Below are 22,314 nucleotides of genomic sequence, written 5' to 3' on the forward strand. Positions count from 1 at the left end.
GGAGTTAGCTATGAATAAACTGATGACTTTATGTCAGAAAAAGACATGAAGAAAAGGAAGGGTGATTCAAAAGTCCAGGAAAGACTGGGAAATCGCCATTCTGCTTCTGCTTTATATTCTCACCGCTTCCAGAGGCCGCAGATTGTAGTCAGGACTGGCAGGGTTCATTTCTAGCAGTACGGATTTAAGTTAAAATCAAAGCCGGGGGGGAGGGGGGGGGGGGGGGGGGGGGGGGGGGGGGGGGGGAACAACCTAACTTCTGCAAAAAGGCCAAGTTCAAATGGAGATTTTTGTTTTTCACTGCCAAAACACTAAACTACTGCTTGTTTACATTGCTTACCATTGTTCTGGCTAGAATAAGCCAATCTGCAGAACAGTAATTCCTTTGTGGACAAATTGTGGCCAAGATACTGCTTCTTTACTCTCACTGCTGAGACCTATAGTGAAGTTTTATTTCAAGTACAGTCAAATGCTGAATAACAACTCCTGATCTGCAAAGACTCTTCATAAAAGGAAACTCTACAGAGAGTAAAAATATGCAGCTTTCAGCTGTTTTCATTCATTTTCTCAGTAAGAGAGGAAACAATGTCCCTGACTGACCTGCACATTTGGAATAATTACCATACACATAGAAAATTTAAAGTCACCTGCTGGAGATAATTGTATTTCAGACTACTAATTAGGATTCCACTGAAGCCCCAAATCTCTAACTTCCAAATAATTTCCATTCTGTTATGTGTTAATTACTAAGGACATGATTAATACTGTCAATGCAACAGTTCATAAGCACGGTGCTTAAGTATCACAGGTACATAACATGCCAAGTCACATACCAAGGCGTTGACATCCTCAGTTTTGTAGATCAACATCCGTATCTCTTCTGGATCGCCACTGAAAATCGCCTGGACCAGTGGTGGCTGAAAAAATAAAACAGAAGCAGCAGCATTACAGGTTTGTTTGTTTTCTGTTTAAAAGGAGAGCTTATTATTCCTGCTAACATTTGCTAATGCTGCCCACAGACGTTGTATGACCCCAGTAACAAATCACCAAGCGTATCTCATCAGTAAGAACTATCAGTTTGCTTGAGGATAAACTGAAATCATGAGTATGTTTGTACGTATAATGAGCGTGTGTGTGCACAAACAGGGACCCCCATTAGAATGGCAACTTTTGTCAACAGCACGCAATTAGCCCAGATGTTCTCCTTGGCATGTAAGGGGAAAACTAATTACATCAGATATTGCTGCGTGCTTGCTGTTGGCACGGAATAATGGTCATGCAATACACATTTAGAAACAGAACATTATGCAGATAATGACTTTCTGGGCAATTACTAAACATCTTGTATCTTTTTACTGAATAAATATGCAATGAGCACAGTTAATTTTAACCACCCAAGAAGCTAAATAATTATCTTATTGTTTCACGTCTGTTATTATGCTATTATGAATTGGAATGCATAAGTAAATAATCAGGCATACGGGAGAAACAATATGCCATGCTCATTCCTCTGGCAATGCTGGCGTCACTGTCCGTCAGTGGGAGGGAGCGCTGCATACGCTCAACTGCTCCGTTACATGTCCAGAGCTAGCGATTTCAGTCCTTCTGCTCTGGACAGCCAGCAGCAAATATCTGAGTTATTAACCAAGCTGGCAGAACACAGTCTGCTGAATTAAAAGAACAAAAACGTTGCTGCTGGAGACTCAGAAAAAGGAGGGGGCAAGTTACAAAGACACCTATCCCCTGAAACACATGGTTGAAACAGGCAGTGGCCCCACTTCCACTGTCAGCCCTCCTGAAGGCAGTGTGTGCCCCCCTGAGCTCGCTGAGCTGGTCCTACCAGCAAAAGAAGAGCTTGTGGTGCCATGCAATCACCAGAAGCTAAAATAACCCTGGAAAAGGGAAGCATGCATGACCACTTAAGCACATAAAACCGCAACAGTTCTTAAGACTCTGCAGAACTTAACTACGTTGTAAACAGGTTATCTCAAAATTCACAAACAAGCTGGAAGACCAGAGGAAAATTCCAATTTTTCCCAATCTTTTCATTGCAAAATTCATCATATTCAAATGTGGAAAGTACACTTATAAGTTGATGGTGTCTGTTTTAAGACATATTAATCCCTTATGACCTCGAGAAAGATTCACTCTGGAATTTCATTCTTGCCACTCCTCTGATGGAAAAAGGACTAAAGGAGCATCCTTTATCACAACTCTCTGCAGTCTTACGTATTGTAGCAGATGTTTGAAAAAGAAGAAAAAAGATTGCATGTCACTTGAACCATTTAGCACGCTTCCTTCCCAGCCCATGTGAGAAGGGTCACAGACTATTCCCCACCTGAGGACACAAACACCAGACCTCAGAGTCTGTTCCCTTCTCCTTCATCCGCCAAACTCAAACAAATCAGTATTTAGCTAAGAATGAGATGGTCTCATTTCTGCATTTTTCTCTACCAAAAGAAATCATTTAAAGCAATTCTCTAATCTTATGCCCGCTAGCACGCTGATAAAAATTAGTATTTCCTAGACTTAGCGCAAACCTAACACTAACAGATACGAAGAACCAGTGAATGTTTATTAAATTACAATGCTCATACCAAATTATTTCCATTTCATGTACACTTATCATAATATTTAAATAACAAAATAAACAGGAAAGCAGAAGAACTCCTCGATTTCAAGCTGAATGGCAACACAACCCATGACCAAGCAACAAATACCCTCCATGGTTTGGATGAGTCTCTGAACTCAGGTACACTCAGCACCCAAAGAAAGGTATCAGCCAGGCTCTGATGACACATAAGCTGTGCGTTGTTACTTCAAAAAAAGAGGAAAGTCTACAATAAGACAGTTTGAGCCTTCTTTCCTCTGCCAGAAATCTGAATCGGACACCTGGTTTTACAGGAAATGCTTGACCTTTTTAATTAGCATCAGCTACTTAACACAGAAAGCAGATTAACACTGTGTTCTTTAGACCTGTAACATATATAAGATCCTCATCTCAATTTTGTCCACCATACCACCGTCATATCTACATGCAGTTCCTTATATTGAAACCCAGTACTTATTGTGCCTCTGAAGGAAGTTATAAGTCTCACACTGCTCATATACACAACCTTTGCTGACAGGAGATAGCTGCCATACACCCATTTGCAAAGGCCTTATTCCTTCAGTCCTTTTCTCCATGAGATTTACTTTTTATAAATTAATTACAATAGAATCTCTCATTGCTAATTGTAACAGCAAGAAACAGAGATAACAGAGAACGATCAGAGCCCATGAATTGGAAAGAACAGATAAAACCAGGACAGGCTGATAACCATCCTGAGTCACTGCTGTGCAGCTTTCTCCAACTGGCCATTTTTCTAATTTACTATTTCATAATTTTACTTCATTTTGAAAGGTATTAGTTTTGAAGTGAGAAACACATTATCATTAAGGAATTTTTATTACATATTAAGACATGTTTCTGTGTAAGATGCACAGTCATGTATAATGACCTGTTTGGGAAAAATATGTCAGAAGTATGTTGCAGCATTGTTGCTGCAATTTGAGGTCAGAGCCAAGACTGTGCATCCGCATCCCTCAGCACGAAAGAAAAAGTATTGCTCCATTCAGCAGCTGACAGTGATGAAATGGGGCTTGTGCAGTTAGGAGTGTTGATGATGGATGTCCAATGACCTGAACAGATTACTTTCTTGATCTTTAGTGATAACCGTGTTCATGCATGAATGACTTCAACATTAAATAACTTCTTCTTCTTTTTTTTATTTTTAATCCCTGAAGCGCAGATAATGACACTTCCTAATTATCAAAGAAGGATACAGTATATTTTTGGAAATAATTTCTAAAACCTGTGACAATATCATTAACCAGTTATTTCATTAACATAAATATTTTGCTTTAAAATCCTTCAAATTCAGAAGTTGTTAAACACTCAGAATGAAGAAAAAAACAAAAAGAAAGCACAGACCAGGTTATGTATAACTATTATTAGAATTAAGCAAGGGTGCAGGTTTTGGAATGATGAACAACTGTTTCATCAGCTCAGCTCTTCGGAGCTTCCAAATTCTTCAAGAGAGTTTCAGTTGGGAGTGTTCACATTTTTTCCTGAAAATATAAAGCAGCAGCTAACAAAAACCTTTCCATGTTACTTTTTCAACAGAGTTACTATTATAAGTACGAAATTCTTCAACAAGTTTTATTAGAGTGTTCTTTACTTTGTGCTGTAACGAATGTTACAGTAAAAATAAAATTTTATCTGCAGACATCTTCCAATGTTGGAACATATCCCTATCTTTACTGCACACGGGGCAATCACAAGCTGGACATCAATCCACCAGGCAAAATTAGCTTGTTGAACTGAAGGCACAATTATTATTTCAGCAAAGGAGAGCTTAAATGCACGTGGAAGAATGTCCTGTGGCTCAGCTGGCGTCCACAGAGCTGACAAGCCACACCAGCAGGAAAAATCCAGCATTGGGAAATTCTCCCCCATAGATCTGACAGTACAGAGGAAAGCCGAGACTATTACCAAGTGGCACTGACAGGTCTCTGAGCCTCAAATGAGACGAAGTATTTAAGAAGACTGTCTCAAGTATCATTTGAATTACTATGACCAAAGTGGGTGCTGAGGTTCCTAGCAAACCAGTTAGTATTATCAGCAAGTAACTGTGACATCTATCAAATATTTTGTCTTGATTTTAGATATTCTGACTCACTAACAAGGACTTATTTAAACCAGATTTTCATTTGACAGGAGCTGGAGGCAGATAGGGAAAGGATGATCGATTCCTATGCCTATTTGATATAATATACTATCATTTGGTCTTGTGAGTGAAAAGAAGTTATATACTGATCCTTCACTTGTTCTAATTGCATTACATCAAGTTGTTGGACTAAACGCTTGGATATGTCTGTGTACTCATTTCTCTTTAACTAGCAAGACAATGTAGCAAGACACATAATCATTTCAAAGTGGTATAGACTCTGTCAGTGTTTTGCCAAACATCTCTTTTTTTCTGCAGGTACTCCCATTAATCAAGATTACAAGATTGTCTGCAATGTCACATCATGTACATCTAGTTCCTTCCACTCGTCATAGCACAAAGACTACTTCTCTTCCTAATTTTAATTTAGGACTTTCTCCCTCCGACCATACAACACATGAATATCCAAAATGCTGTTTTAACTTATAAGTCTGTATGAGTGAACAGTCATTAACTGGATTTCTCTTAATTCTTAGAGTGCATTTCCATGGTGCTTAGTATTTATACAGTTCCATGTACAGAAATTATTCAACACTAATCATTTTTTAACAGGCCTTGCAGTCTATTTCACTTGCATCAGGGGTTAGCCTTTTACTGTGTTTTAGGAATTAATTGCTGGGTAAATGCAAAGTGAAGTTTACTCCTAATTTGTTATTATTTCAAAGACTGTGTTTCTGCCATTGGAATTTCTATATACTGGTTTCTGACAGCAAAGTACTTTCACAGAGCTGGTATTTGGAGAAGAATGTCCTTGGATGATTGTTAAGGGGTTTTTCAGAGCATTACAGATTTTTACTGAGCAACTCCAAAGGAATACTTGTCCAAGCTACTGAAAGGCCAGTGGAGAGAATCAAATCTGTAAATAGGGTGTACTGGTCCTCTGGAAGCACTATGCCAAACTGACAGCATTGTTAAGTGAGCAAATATACTTACCTAGGACATTTATACTGACCAGATCAATAAATACCCTGTACACTGCAATATTTCAAATATGTTGGGGAAAAAAAAATTTCTATTAATTTAATTCTGTCTTCTCATGTCCTTCCATTTTTTGCAGACTAGCCCAATTATTTATAAGGATTGCACGTAATCCACTGCAGAAAGGACAGCATGTATGCCTACACATTGCTGCTTATTTCAATTTGTTCCACTGTGTTTCCATGCTCAAGGACCAACAAACTTACATGACACACAGGGGTATTCAAGAAAACACAAAGTAACACCCCCAAAAGTAAGAGAAACTCTGGGTGGATGGCACTTCCAAACTTCAAGAGATCTTGGTGTTGTTTTTAGGCTACTGTTTAAAGGACACAAAAGAACTGTGCTCTGACACTTTCCCCAGACCAATGACTGTAACTTGCTGCCACACTGTGCTCTAAGTTGCTTCGAGGGATGTGCTGGGCATTTAAGTTTCACTGCAAGAAGCGCTAGCTTTTGCTGTAATGGATCCCCATTTCTCTCCATAACATTTATAACAGCCTCTTTCTATTTAGCTCCTCCAAAATCTCAGGCTGTGTTCATCCTTCAGACCATAGCGTCGATGGTGCAGGGTACACAGGGAATGTACTCCAGGAGCAGTGGAGAATCGATCACTGCTTCATTTCCTGTTACAGTCTCCTGAGATTAGGAAAAAAAATATATACGTAAACTGTGACTATAGCATATGTTTAGTGTCAAGAGCAACTTGGTACCTAGGCTTTTTTAAAGAAAGAGGAGCTGGAGGTAGGTATCTGCGTTTGCCTGGACAACTCAGCACCTCCTGAACCTGCCCACAGCCTCGGTGCCCTAGAGTCTGTCCCTCCAATCTCTCGATTCAAATGGCAAACGGCAACTTCATCAAAACGCAAAGAAATGCTCAATGACCAAATATGAAAATACCCCAGTGCGCACCTATGGCTACCAGCATGGTCTAACCCTAAGGGATGAATACTGAACAGCATCAACAGCATCAGGCAAGGATGTCTGCAAAGACGTACAGTGTGTTAGAAACAATGCTAGTTCTGTATTCAGTGCTTTCTCCCCCCTCGCAATGATTAGTTCAATGCTCAGTAATGCATAAGAGGTTCCGGATTTTAAGTAATTGTTCACAAATGTCTGAATAATTCATGTCATGCTAACACGGTCTATGTAGGTAGTTCCCACTTCAGCATGCACACAACCTTTCCCATGGTGGCTTCACAAAGGAAGACTTGAATATTTCCAGAAATATCTGGTACAGAAATAGTTGGAATATGGCGATTCTAACATGATCATTCGATATTGCCATTGCCAGTGACATTAATAAAACCTGAGTTTAGTCACTGGTATACATTGCTAGCTGGATGACGATTCATCACAAGCTACCAGACAGCTACAGAAATAGAGCAGCTCCAATCTTACTCTGCTGGACAGCTGGGCGGTTTGTGCAGACTGCGAAGCCTCCGGGCAGCGTGGCCCAGGAGAAGGTCTGTGTCCTGGGAGCACTCCCACACCTCCGGCTGAATTCGGCTGGGTGCCTGGTAACCACTACGGACCAGGTTTAGAGGCTGGAAATTCAGGCCTAACAAAACACCCTTCTGCATCTTGAGGATGGAAAAATCAAATCATCAGCTTTAGGTGAACAAATGTTTTTTTTCAAAACTACAAGTTCTCCTTCATTACTGTTACTGTACATCATTAGGGGAAGGAAAAAAAGTATGATCACTGGTAAAGGGTTGAAGTAGTAGCAGTAAAGATGCCTGAAACAAGACTGTCCGATGACAAGCTGAAAAACACCTTCCATTAAGGCTCTTGCTGTGAACACTGCTTACACTATGTTTTGAAAAGGACAACCTGAACTGCTTAGAGCATGGCTCAACCCTGAAAAGGGAGCAGGACCATCACAACACATCCTGCATCACCTACTTTTAAATTACTTCCCCTCCATACTAGTTAGGCCTTGGCAATGGCAAACTGGGCTTGGGACTGGAAACCCAGAGTGGGCTCCCACAGGCTTCTGGCTTTCTGCACCCAGTCAGCAGGACCCCAACAGCTTTTACTTACACCCCAGCCGCAAAACTCTGCACCTCCGGCCAGACAGAGAAGACAACAGATCTGGTTCTATAATTAAATGTAATAATAGTTAATCATTTATAAGTGATCTGCAAACCAGAATATACTTCAGTTCACTTTCCCATAGGCATGCTGCTTGTGAAGTAACGAGAATAAACCTGCTTCACACTCCTGCCTCCCCACCACTCCCTGCACCCTCCTGTTCTGGTCCTCCCTGTGCCCAGCCCTTTCCCCTCCTCCACTTGCCTCCTCCGAGAGATATAAACCTTCGCCTCTCTCTCTGCTGCCCCGTTTCCATGCTTGAGCAGGGGAGCTGGAGTTCTTAGGTGATGCACACTTGAACACCTTTAACTCCAAATACACAGTATCAAATACACACTTGCCTTTCAAGCAAGTGAGAAAGAAAGAAAACCATAAGCAAAATGGAAACTGTCCGGGGAAAAAGTATTCCAACGTATTGAGACAGCTGAAACTTTAACACAACATTTATTTAGCCAAGCTTTCATGATACTTAAAAAGGAAAATAGTCAGGATTGACTCTGCTTGTGCAATGCCAGATCAAGCCCGGTATTTCTGTTCGCACAATTTCTGATCCACCGATCTGGACAGTGCAAAACAAGCCTCTCAGATCTATTTCTGGCTGTTAGCTTGGCTCCAGACTTTGGCTGCCTCCCGTTTTTCATTATGAAGCCTATCAACTGCCCCAAGAATTGCTTATGTTTCCAGGTGAAGCAAAGGTTACATCCTGCAGTTCCTGGAATCCTGAAATTCCTCTACACACCAAACGCGCTGCGAGTGGCCTATGTTTTGTTAAACTTATCAGTTAAAGTCACTGCAATAACTCATGGCATGTTAAATTTAGATCACTTCTAAAAAGGAAAAGAGCTAAGAATGTTTAATTCAGCTTGCCCAGTGTCCTTTCCTTCATTCTCATTACTGGAGGCTGTCCACCCATCTCAGTTTAAGTGGTGGGTTTTTGTTTTAGTTTTGGTGGTGGGGGTGGGGTTTAAGTGCCTGCAGATCATATCAGTAAATTAGTTAATAAATACTGTCTTGAAGTTATATTAATCAAGTGGAGACAAAGACTCAGCATGCTGCAGACTAGTTAAAATAAGAAAGCTTTTTTTTAAAGGAGACAAAAATAAACATAGTAGCATAACATTTGTTATATTCACCAGCATTTTAGTGGAGCAAAGGCTGTCACAGACAGCATAATAAGATTTGTTGGAATATCTACAAAGATTGAGGATAATTGATCTAATCGTATCCTCAATTTTTCTTGTCCTCTTGAATTTGTTTGTTCAAAGTTTCTTGGGGTTTTGCCTTAATACAAAGTGTGTGTTGTGTAATATCTCACAACAGACATAGCAATGACACCATTAAATAACAGTCATGGGATTGTAATGGCACTACCAAAAAAAGGATCCAGTTCTTTTTATACATTCCCAGCAGCCAGTGCTGCACTACTAATCCATTTGAGTACTTCTTGTCACATCGATATTTTGACTCCCAGAGTTTTTGCCTTCCCCCCCCTCCTTGTTTTTTTTTCCCCTCACCCATAATCCATCTATCATCTAGGCAGGAGCAGGGAAGAAGGCCTGGCACCAAGGCAGTGTTTCTGAACAAGAGCACAGCAGAGAGTAAAATCTCTGGGGGCATAAATTCCAGCTGGTATAAATCAGTTTAAGGGAACTCCCAAGCGAGAGGTGCTGTGCCACGTTATACCATCTGCTTTCAGAAGAGCCCTGCGCGTTCTCCCCACCAGAAGCACAGCTGAGAGGTGGCCAGGCAGCATGAAGTTACAAACCTCAAGAGAAATAAAATGGCCAGCAGCAGGGCAGAGCAACAGCAACCCCAGTGACAGGTCTGCTCCTCGCTAGAGATTTAAGAATAAAGCACTTAGGGGAGAAGTTCACTTGAAAAAACATCAACCCTACCGGAAGCTTCATTTCCTGCTCACTTGTCTTCAAACACATTTCAAGCACACCGGCAATTTTTTTTTTTTTTTGACCAATTGCATAGGTGTTGAATTCCGCAAGTAAAAAAAAAGACGATTAAAACCAATTCTGTGCACAGGAGGGAATGCTCTGGGGAACAAACAGGTTCATGCTGGCTGCAGGTGTCCAGCTAAACTGACACATCTCCTCCGTTCAGTGGCCCCACATCCTCTGGAGACCACTGACATCCTGCCTTCACCTGACTCTACCAGCAGCAATGGCAACCAAGCAGAAAAAAAAGAAAAAAAGGAGAGAAACGGAAATGTTGCAAGTTTATCTTCCTTCAGTTTACCACTTATGAAACCATGACTTACCCCTCTCTTCCTTGCCAAGGTAAGCATGAGCAAGGACCTACACACACACTGCAGCTGGCTTAAGCAACCTTTTCATATTCCTCCTTCAGTGCAGCAGCGCAGCAAGACCTGCCTTTCATCTGGCGTCCTGGACACTCAACGGTACAGAGTAATAGTCCAGTGACTCTCTATCTGTACCGTAATTAAGTGCTATATCTGATATATGCAGCATGCACTAATACTCCTCATACATTCTAATAAAAATCCTTTTATTTTTGAAAAATTAATCCTGATTTAGAGAACTATAAAGTGGCATCTGTTCCTGTAAGATCTTACTCGGTAAGATTAGGACTTCCGCTGGTTAACAGGGTCTGTTTTATATTAATGTACACACAAAGGCGGCAGCTATGAAGCAGAGAGTGCCCTAATAAATTTGCAGATACTTCTGAACTACAAGCAACTACAAGGACGTTGGAGGGCAGGATCAAAATTCACAACCACCTCGACAAATTATACAAACAACTGGGCTGGAGGAAGACGAGGACACTGTTCAGTATGGAGGAGAACACAGCATGACTACTAGCAAGAAATCCAGAGCTGTGACATGGCAGTTCTGTGTAAGAAAGAATTTGGGACTGCAGTTTACTAACTGAACGTAACTGAACAACGTTATGAAAGAGGAAGAGACCTTAAAATAGGAATACGGCTTGCAAAACACACAGTTGTCCTTCCACACTGCTCAGTACTGCTTAGGGTGCAACTGGAGCAAGACATTTAGTTTGGGACACCACTTCACCTGAAGACCAAAACAGAGATCTAAAACATGATTTACAGGGAAGATCTAAACAGATCGGAGCTATTCAGCCTACACAGAGGGAAATTTAAAGGGAACATGAGAGCAATTTCCAATACGTAAAAGGTTGTTACTAAAAGAAATCACCTGTTTTCCACATCCAAGATATACAGAGCTTGAATGGCTGCACACAAGGAGGATGCATTTCTGCTCCATTAAAGCCAATGCAAACCAGGATATTGGTTACCAATTCAGCTGAGTTACAGTGAACTGCAGAAGACCGTAATTTCAAAAACAGATGTAGTCCAATGATCACCGAAAGTCAAAGGAATTCTTTTCTGCAGGCTTCAGTAGGCAAGGGATTGAACATACAAAATAAAAAAAGCCCAAACAAAATTCACACCACACTTACATAAATACAAAGCTTAATGCAAAAAGGATAAGCTACAGCAGACTGCACTTCCAAGAAAAAGCAGAGAACATGCATTTTCTAGCATTTCAGCTGGGTATTACACCGTAAAAGGGGTGATTACCTAAATAGTGTGGCACATGGTGCTAGAGAAATTTCCACAGAAATCAATAAAAATATATATACTTCCAAAAGTTCAAGGGCAGTCTAGTGCCTTTGGGTAGAAACACTCTAACGTGTGGCATGACCCCAGCAGAACTTTCAGACCCTGTTTCGTTCACTCGTGAGAAGGTAATTACAGCTACGGTTTTCTTCACGTAAGTTCACACACTGAGTTTCTGTTAAGGACAGATATATTTTGCAGTCACAATCTCGCATGCTCCTGCATCTCATCTTCCTCTTAGCAGTAATCTGCAACACTTCCGAGGTCCTGCTGTCACGGGTGTCTAAGCCAAGCCCCAGACAATAGCAAACCTCTGGGGTCATGAAAGTGGCGTAAGGGAGGGACAAGACATTTTAGGAACTTGAGCAAAATCTGAAACATCTGACTTGGTCGGCCTTACCATTATATTACAGGTGAATCTTGCTCAGGTTCAAGTAACTTCCCCTTGTGCTGCTCATTACACACAAAGCCTCACCACCACCTGTCTCCTAAGCACTGCAGTGCAGCTCATTCCTCTGGTGAATGAGTGCCATCCCAACAGCCACCCTCCTGCCAGCTCCAGAAAAACTCAGAAAATCTCCCAACTTATTTTCTCATACATAGCCAGTGTCAAATATACTTTAAAAGACATTAAACACTAATGTTTATGTTTCCTGATTTCTCTTAGAGGGTCATGGAGCTCCCAGTGCTCTTGAAGAGCACCATGGTCAGATATTACCGTTTTCATAAAACAGTAAAATCCTTTGCAGATTTTAGTCACTGGCATTCGCCTTCTGCATAGCTAGTATAAAATTCAGATTAAAAATGTCCAACTACTGAGGCTGATGACAGTGTTATTTCCATTAATAGCAGAGTAACTATGTGTGAACATGCAGATCGGTCCATAACAGCATTTCATCTCTTTCTTTGCATTAGGCTTGCTACAGTTGGCATGAAGCTCTGCCGAACAACTGAAGCAGATGTTTTACCTCTATTTTGAATCTGGAACAGATTAGCGAAGTTAGCTTGATTCAACATATCCTGATAATATCCTCATACTCATCATCAACCAAACTACTGAAGCTGACAGGAAATAAAAATAAAAATCAAGCTTTGCTGATGAATACAATGTCAGGTAGCCAGGCCAAAGAAATTAGATGGAAGTGTAAAAAGGTTTAAAAACTGGCTTCACTTCAGAAACCAGTTCAAGATCTTCCAAGCATGATGCATCTGACTGTTACAAATCCAGCAGCTTCAAAGTGACTTTGTACAGACCCAAATTAAACCAAAAGATGAGCCTGAGAGCTGTAATGAGCTATTACACTCTTTCTTCCAACAAGTTACCATCACAAGTCATGAACACCTTTGTCTGGATACCCTCTGGAAAGGCTGCAAGATGTCTCTGAGACTACTGTCACCATTTAGAGAGTCAGTGTGAACCTTCCCTTCATCACACACAATCCCATGCATTAAATACATCTCCATAGCTGAGAAAAGTTAATCTTGAATGAGAGGCATCAGCCAGAAGTGTAAGCATATGCATTTCTCATCAGATGAGGAAGTAGAATACAAATCTTCCTCCTCTTACTTCTTTCTCAAGGAGCTTCCAGCCACAGTCATAATCTCTTGCTGAAACCCTTCAGCACTGAGAACGGAGGCAAGAAAAGGGCTCAGAGCCCCAGCTCCCAACACAGCTAACTCATTCTGTACACACAGCTCTCTCTTTACTATCACTTCCAGTTCCTGCCATACAAGTCAAGTGATAAGGTTTGCAGTCAGACACAGCCCAGCTATGTTAGAGACCCTCTCTCTGTCCATATCACATCTAGACACATTGATCCCCGCTGGCCTTGGATAATCATTGCCCAAACAGAGCTTTCTTTTCTGGAGACAAAGGCTCGGTGTGGGGTTGCTCAGCCACAGAGTGACCATCCCAGCAAGGTCAAGACAAGCCCCACGTGTTTCCAGTCTCATAAAAGCCTCCTTGCAACAGAGAAGGGCAAAGAATCATCAAGCGAACAAAAGAGAACACAGGAAAGGGTAAGAGTGCAATCCACATCAGATGCCCTTGTGCAACCGAAGTGCTCAGGCAAGCCAGAAAGGCGGGGGGGAAGAGTCAGTTTTTACAAAACCCTTTTTAAACCCAAACTGCAGGTGCCATTTGTAATCCAAACCCCATTTTTTTGTTTTGCTAGAGAAGCCATAGCTTATTAAAGCTGAAAGTTAATTAGACTTGCATAGCTTAACACTTCAGCCTCTCATTTATTTTTTGTGAACTTTTCCACTTCAAAAGTGAAAAACTTACTATTCTGTGTTGTTCTGTCATGCATCATGAGTCAGATGCCAAAAGGAATGCTTGCAGAAAGGAATACTTTAAGGCTTGAAAAAAAATAATTAGTTTGTGGGGTTTTTCAAACAGAGATTTTATATGAAAAAACAACAAATCTGTATCTTGAGTCTCTAAAGACTACAGATCATGATGTCCTCTCTAGTTCTTCTGTAAATATTCCTGTAAAAGTCTTGTCAAATTTAGCCCAGTAAATATGCGACCTTACTACAAAACAAAAAGCAACCCCCCACTACTTAACCAGCTAACGCATGTAACTGCTTGTTGTCAAGGCAGTAGCAATGTGCTTTACATTCATTTTTGTCTGTGTTGTTAAGCAGGGCATTATTCTCAACCACTCTCTAATGACAACAGCAGAAAGAGCTGGTGACAGCTTGATAACTGCCTAATGAGATCAGGAAAGCTGAATTACAGTAACCTAGCTAAATGATAAAACCAAAACAAACCAGAGGATTTCCCAATCCAGTCTGACTTTACTGTTCTTTTACAATTCCTTGGCCACCCACTCTGGCCACACCACTGCGGATGCCTGTGGTATTTGAACATTTCCTTTTAACAGGGAGCTCTTCAAGTCATTCCCCCCATCAGAGAAGAGGATGTTTGAGGAAGAGCACGGGCAATGTGTCTGCACTGCCACTAGTTACCCCAGATGCCTTCTTTGAAAAAGAGGTGTCTTTCTGGGATCATGCTATGGGAGATGAACCCCCTACATGAACTCAAGAAGCAGCAGGTGTTGACCTTACAGTCTTCCTTCTAAATCCCATGTAAACGCAAAATTAGTCAGTGGAACTAACTTAGTAATCATCTCCACTCATTTTCACAGTTCTTCACAAGTGACTCAAGTGAAGCATCAGAAGCTAGTGAGATCTGAGAGCATCTAAGCTAGGCCCAGGCTTAGCTCTTCACTTGCTCAACTCTTTTTCAAGGAACTGGTTTGGTAAACCACTGTCCTATTTTGTTGTCTGGTTTGCCCATTCTCAGGCCACCCTGCTGCTCTGATCTGCTAAACAAAGCAAATCTCTCTGCATCTCACAGCCTCCTCCTCTTAGTTCTTGTGAAGCTCTCACCTGCTTTTTATGGTGATGATCGTAATTCAAGAACTGTATTTCTCCTTCTCTGATGTCTTGTTTACACTGGTGTATGTGGCTCACCACTCAACTGGCTGCCCAACACTTTAGAAGAGTATGTAGGAAAGCACAGTCTTGCTGTGTCACAGACCTTCGCTTTTCAGGACAGGACAAACAAAATGCATTTAAGGGCCACCTAACACTTTTTGCATTTAAGTTGATGGCAAAAACTTTCAAACTACACCAAGAGACTGAGAACAATGCTTGGTGCTTTTAAAAACCCCACCCTCAACATACAAAGCTGCAGGACCTTTAGGAGGATTGGGAAAGGTTTCAGAGGGGTTGGAAATGTTGTGCCACCTCACCATCTTAATTCACCATGATTGCAAGGAGTTAATTTAAAAAAGGAAAGAAAAAAGGAAGCAGCCCGTTCCCAAAAGTCTGCCGAATTGCTTTCACTGAGAGTTTTGCAGAGGCAAGTACAGGACTCTTCTGCTTGCAGCCACTTCACGTAGGCTCCAGATTCTCTTCTCCTCTGGGATAAGATGAGTAGGATGACAGTTTCTCTACGCTATCTGCAAAGTCTCACCAACTAACAGAAACTACACTGTAAATGGGACTTGCCCAAGGGGAATTCAGTCCCAATGCACTGAGCTAAAACAATGGTTGGCAGAGAGCTTTAAGCCATGGGAATATGGTGATGTTACCAAAATAGGTGGATGTACCCTTCTCCATCCCAATGAGGTGCCCAGTGAGATGATTTCAGGCTGTTTAAACACAGGCAGAATCTTGAGGCAGTAACTAGAGAGAGGGGAGGGAAAAGCAGCAGAGTCTCCCTGGTGAGGACAAGCCACCCACAGCACCCTGCCCTCCTGCTTTGGACTACTCAGCTCTGTGGTCTAGACTTCAGATCTGACTGGACCAAAACTGGGACTGCACTGGTCCTGCTCCTCCAGGCCTCAACAGGAAGGAGCTATCCTGCTACGTACTTTGAGTAAGGCAATTTGGATTTTCAGTGGTCTCATTTATAACCTAATTCACACTTCTAACTTGTAAGCTGGACGTCTTGTAAAATTTAGAAGGTGAAATCCATACAGCTATAAGCAGCAGAGTGAAACATAGGAAATCTCTCATCCCTTTCCATGCCATAGCAGTATGTAGACCACAGGGGCAGACTGCATGTTTCTGATGTATTCTAACTCCAGTTCCCCTGTTCCCCAAAACCGTTTGGGTCCTAGAGGCATTGTAAGTATTTCTCACTTAAGTTTTATTTCTGTCTCTAAAGGAGGAAAAAAAAAAAAAAGAAAAAAACCCAGCTCTGAGTCATATTAAATATTTGAACAGACTTCTGCAAACCAAGAACAAGACATTTCCAATCTAGGTCATCTTATAAAGATACTACAGTGTCACCATCCTAAATTTCTACTCTCTCAGACAGACATGCCACTAGCTAACTTGCTGCGCTGACAGAGGTTCTGAGAAAAGCCTCAGGAAATACTTTAGGCAGGTTTCTGTGAAGAAAGAAAAACACAAATCACATTTCTAAATGACAGCACCCATCCCCACCAGCCCGCTCTGTTTCACATAATGGAAGTACCACACAACACAGCTTGCTCTTGTAGGAAGTAACAACTGATAACATGCCAGTCTTTTTGGAATTTTTCACTGGAGGGCTATCTGACTCCAGCTTTCATTCAGCTTGCTGTATTAAGAGAGCAGAAGTTGACTGCAATGCACTCCAAGTTTGCTAAGCAGTGTTTAACAGAGATAAGGGGGGGAAGTAAATTACAGTTGGACATCACTAGTCAGCCTCCAGCTACACTTGACTCAGGCTGGATATGTGCAGTTACGTTCAATCCCAAGCTAACATATACTTTGCTGTGCAAATCCTGCATCTTACCATCTTTGCAACCTGCTACATCTTTCTTATTGACCAAGTTCAGCTCCTTTCTCTTTCTCTCCTGACAATTAATTTCAAACTGATCCTTACTACTAAGCTTCCTGAAGGCTAGGATAGCACAGGAGAGGAAGAGGCCCGGGGAGCTACAATTTTGCAGGGAAGAATCATGATTGCTAAAAATCAGTGACACATATTGGAAAGCAAAGAGGATAAATACTGTGTTCTCCCTCATTTGCTACAAGCATGAAAGCTTGTAGATATTCAAATATACAAGCTCTCTGATGACCACCACCCGTGTCCTCTGCAGGTTCCCTCCTGGCTACAATCTCAGAGATACGGACTCCACATAGCAGAAGTAACTGGAGAAATAAAAGGCAGACTACCTGCCCGCTGCAACAGGTTAGGTTTTTTTAATTACATATGAAGAATTACATTTGTTTTTAAAAAGGGACAAAAGTAGAACAGCCAGATTTAGGGCTACCACTGAAAACCAAGTCCTGAAATACAGAGTGTAAGGAAAGTTCACCATGTGTGCAGACTGAACTTAGACATGTCTTGCTTACTGAATGTGTTCCTGTTAATTATCAGTGTTACATATGCCAGGAGCACCAGTGCGTTGTGACTCAGGGCAGACAGCAGGATGCTCTCTTGCTGTTATCATGAAACATGACTCAGTTTTCATGCCTTCATGAAGAACTGCCACACAGCTCAGCCTAAAAAATTATATGACCTGTCATGAAGGTGAAGCAGTTTTCCTAGCATGTGTACAATTCACAGTGCTGTCCCCACAAGCCTTGACTGGAGATTTAGAAACAACATAATGAAAAGGAGATTAAGAAATATATATATTAAAGATCACATAGCTTTAAAACAAGAGCAAAACTTTAGAGCTATCCAGAATGGATTTATGAAAACTACTATGTTATCCAGCACCCAGAACGATCACTTCAGTTCAAACCACCACATAGTGCACTATTTAAAAAGTCTGTGCTTCTAAAAAGTCAAGAATTATACCCTGAATTAAAGTCTTCATGTAATGCCTGAAGCTTGCCCTATGACGGTGATGTCTTTGCACACCTCTGCCTGGAGTTTATTTTAAAGTCTCTAATTTGTGCTATTTTTAAAAGAAGGTGGTAAGAAATGTTATTCTCACGGTCAGAAAACCACTTCTCACATTCATTTCTCCTAATCGTTTCTCACAAATATTGCTGCTCAAACACCATCATATGTGCAAATATGCATATGAGCATAAGATGTTCTAGATAAATGAACAAATGACAAGTCTGTTTGCATGATGGGAGGGGGAAAAACACCCACACTGAAGAAGTTGGAGGTTCCTGAAGCCTATAAGGGGATAACTTTCCAGGTTTATAGCAAATCAGAATTGTGTTACCTAAAATGGATTAAAATTGATGAGTAAATGAAATGCTGCATTTACAAACCTTCACTAAGGTGGCACTGACAACTACAATGAAATCCATAAATCAGAAGAAATGGACAGATTAATGCTTCTGCCATTTTGCTCTGCCAAAGCCATTGCAGGTGTCTCAGCCCATGTTTTATACACAGTGCATGCTACAGCGGTTGAGCAGAGGAGTCGAGAAGTACTTCCCCCTGAGCTGTGCACCCTTGGGCTTGGCTCACTGAGGCACAGATACATACTGCTCTTACTTATTTCCACTGTTCATCTTGAAAAGCGCTGAAGGTCATGTCGATGCCGGTAAATGTATGCACCGTTGCCTCCAAACTATACAAAGCACTCATTAAACTTTGTGAGCAAGCTAGACAGGTAGCAGAGACTCTCAGAACTGCACATGGCAAAAAAATATATCCACTGAATATGTCAAATTTGCAGGTGCTCTGAACACATCTCCTACCATCAAAAATGACCCACGACTGGTTTGTCCCTGGGCCTTCCAGTCACAGACCTAGTGGCCATCACTAGTGAGTAGGTTTGAATACCTGCTGCATACTGAAGATCTCCCCTTTACTAATTCAACATCTCAGCAGAAGCCACCTGAACTGCCACATATCCCTTTCCCAAACTGGGGCTCAGAGCCACCATGCTTTGCAGTTGGAGACAGCAACATTTTTTCATCCCACAATCTCAAAGCACTTCATAGGGGTGGAGCCCAACTTCACTGACTAAGAAACAAGCACAGAGAAGCACATGTAAAATTGTTATAAGACTGATTCTCCTTTCAAGTATTTTCAGGTTTTATGCTTTCAACGTTTGCAAAGCACTGAAAATATTTCTCCAGTACTTTTTGTTGAGTGACAGCATTATTAAATTTCAAAAGTAAATTGGCATTTATAGAAGTATTGGTGGCAAGATCTGTAAATGAACTCCCAGGCACCAGAACAAATGGAATTACAAGAAGCTAGGAAAAAAGGTTTGTGCTCTCCTCTTCACCCTGTTCCCCCCAAAAAAGGCATTTACGTGAACAGAGAACCAGGCATTCCTAAGTCTCTATGGCATCACAGTGCTGGGGTCACTTCTGCATACCCACCATTCATTCAGAAAGCCAAATTTCAAAATCCTTGCGTGTGCTTAGTCTGTCATGACTGTTCATTCTCACTCCCAGCTGTCTGCTTTCTCCTACGGAAGCAAGGGGTCAGGCTGTGAATGTCAGTCCCAGCCCCCTTCCAAGGTAGGTGCCACAGAATCAAGTAATTTCTGTAAGAAAAATGCCACCTAGCTCTGAATCTGGTTGCAAAAACAGAGATGTATGTGTACATACTTAAAACACTTCTCTTTAAAGGCCATCCATCAGAACATCAACTGGGCACAAAGGTTTCCGGAGGGAAACTGCATCAAGTGACTGAAAACCACATTCATATCAATGAGGCAGAACCCAACATAGGGGAGTTTCACAGCTTGGGCTCTGCAGACATGGTGGAGCAGGCAGACAAGGGACACAGAGAGCACCAAGCTGCTCAGGCCTCTCATCCCCCACAGACACAGAGCATCCCAGTTACATCAGAGGAACCTGTGGGAGTTGAGTGCCCAGCTGTGTTAAATCACAGCTAGTCAAAAGCCAGGAGAGAAGACCCAGGCACTGAGGAAATGTAAAGATGAATCACTTTAGGGAATCTCTTTGCACACTTGGTTCCCACTTCCAAGGTAACATTTTACTTCTATTACCCTCAGCCGGACTCTTTAGACACCACTGCTCGTTCCCACACTGTCTATGCTTTGAAAACCCAGCCAGAGGGAGAGCTGAGCGGCCCAGGGACTCATCTTCCCTTCCTTCCCAAGTGGCCGGCTGTTAGTCGTGAATTAGTCCCAAGGAAAGGAACTGGATTAGTGATTGTTCACTTTCTAGCACACTGCTGTCTCACATCACACCAAAAATCCCGCCAACGCCCTCACTCACACAGATGGCACAATAATTATGTACTGCTAGGGGGAAAATTATCCTCCCCACCCCTTCTCCCCATGGGACCGGTTCAGAAATCAAAGCAAAGCAACAAGAAGGTCTGCATCCCCAACACCCACACTTCACAGTGTTCACCTATCACTTAGGTACCAATTACCACGCCTGTCAGCTGCCCAATAATCCCAGAGGACAAAACACATCCCATATCTAACCAGACAGCATCACGTCAGAGAAATAACCAACCATTTCTCAGGCCCACAGCACACGGAAGGAAGGAAGGAAGGAAGGAAGGAAGGAAGGAAGGAAGGAAAGGAGTAGGTAATTTTACTGTGCTATAGATACAGAAGATGAAAAGCACTTTGTGGAAAGTATAAAGCTGAATGCAAGAAATATACCTTGATTTTAATTTCCCAAAATATTTAACCATAGGTCGTTTTTTGCAACTGTATCTCACAGAGCTGTCTAAATCCACTGACAGCCATGGATTCAGCAGTATTTCCAGGCTCATAGCGTAATTCTGGAAGAACTACATCATACATGTAGTTTGGTCACCAAGACATCTGCCCACCACAAGAATCTGGCTGTAAGCATCATTGCACTGCCGCTGCTGATCCCTGAAAGCAATCCCAAGCGGCAGGTAACCGTCTGCAGCCTCCCTCTGACATGGGATTCCACTGATAAAGTCCCTTTCTAGGAAAAGAAGGGTTAATTAATCTCTTTAAAGAACTATAATTAGTCCAACAGGAAAGTCAATTCTGTCTTCCTGATTCAGCAACAGTGAGTGCCAAGAAGCCTGGAGACACATGTGGGGAGGTCAGATACATGCAGCCTTCAAAGGCAAGTCCTGGTCCAGACCCGCTATCTTCGATGTAACCAAGCACCATGTTTGCCTACCTGCTCTGACACCTGAATTTATATGAGGGACACAGGCCAATTTCTCTTTAGCAATCTTGTTTATAAAGTGTAATGCTTCGCTGTTTTTTGTTTGCTTTGGTTTTTAAATCTGACTAGGAAACCCGAACTGTGCCATACCCAACTCTGCTGCACCAGTGCTGCTTGAATTTCAAATGCAAATAATTCTTCTTTTTTTTTTTTTTCTTTTTTTCAAAGACCAAGCAACTCTAGTATAACACAATTACAATAAGTGGATCCTAAATAAGACTTTCAGAAATTATCGGTTCCTGTAGTTGATATATGCAGCTTTCTTTGTAAATCTAGTTGAATAAAACATTAAAATGCAATACTGGATGAGTTTTACAATACTTTTTTCCCCCTGTGTAAATTTAATTTCATTTATCAGTTCAGCCTCAAGTCAGGAGTTCAATATTTAGTTCCTATATTTAATTACATTTTCTTTTCATCATGGCCTTTTCCAGATAAATGTTTAATCAGGGTGTTCACTGTAATATAAAAAATACTAGAGTAAAAAGAATGAAGTAATAATATTCTCGTCCTTATATGTAACATCGTATGTTAAATTCTAGAAGGTTGATTAAAAAAGGGCAATGATGTCACTGAATGAAGAACCCGCTAATAAGCCCTCAAATAGAAAATGAGCTAAGTAGTGGTAAAAATTAACAACCAGAATATGAAACCATCATACCTCTTAGAGAGTATCAGGGACCCATTCACTCTACAATAAGATGCAATAAAAGCAAAATATAAATTTAAGTTCAATGCATCCCAATTTCACCTGTACGACACCAGTGACAACAATTCCATTGCCAAAAATGCAGCACGAATTTATCTATCTAAATGACGTGCCAGGTTTGGAGGGAGAATCAGCAGTCCACATAACAGCATTATCAGAACCATTACCTGGTCTATCACTTGCACACTGGGTCAGAGACGAGAAGTCTAGTCTCTTTTATTCCAATAAAAAACTACGTGTCCTGATACAAATTCCTCATGACCCCAAACCCTCCTATTTCACAAGAGTGTAAGGCCGGGCTAATGCTTATTTTTGACGATGTCTACGTGCAACATGAGTGATAAGCGTTGATACTACTGTCACCACTGTTACCCATCTTTCACTTTGTCTTTGCCCACAATGAATCACTTTGTTTTCCATTATTATTTAAAATAAAACTTGCTATGGACCAAACATTTCAGTTACTAAAAAATAGGCAAGTCTACTGTAAAACCTGCTGCATAAAAAATTATGTATTTCCCACACATTTCCAGGTA

General features: G+C 41.4%; 1 protein-coding gene across 17 annotated transcripts in view; it reads right to left on the reverse strand.

The window, feature by feature from the left end:
* Positions 1 to 22,314, reverse strand: part of ANKRD44 (ankyrin repeat domain 44) — a 143,422-nt gene that overhangs the window by 78,282 nt on the left and 42,826 nt on the right. For all 17 annotated transcript variants that reach the window (XM_030017871.2, XM_030017878.2, XM_030017867.2 and 14 more), the window contains exon 2: positions 834 to 917. In XM_030017871.2, the coding sequence (XP_029873731.1) occupies positions 834 to 917 (84 nt within the window). The remainder of the gene's footprint in view (positions 1 to 833; positions 918 to 22,314) is intronic.

The sequence above is a fragment of the Aquila chrysaetos genome, chromosome 6, assembly GCF_900496995.4.
Source record: "Aquila chrysaetos chrysaetos chromosome 6, bAquChr1.4, whole genome shotgun sequence".
NCBI classification, from domain to species: Eukaryota; Metazoa; Chordata; class Aves; order Accipitriformes; family Accipitridae; genus Aquila; species Aquila chrysaetos.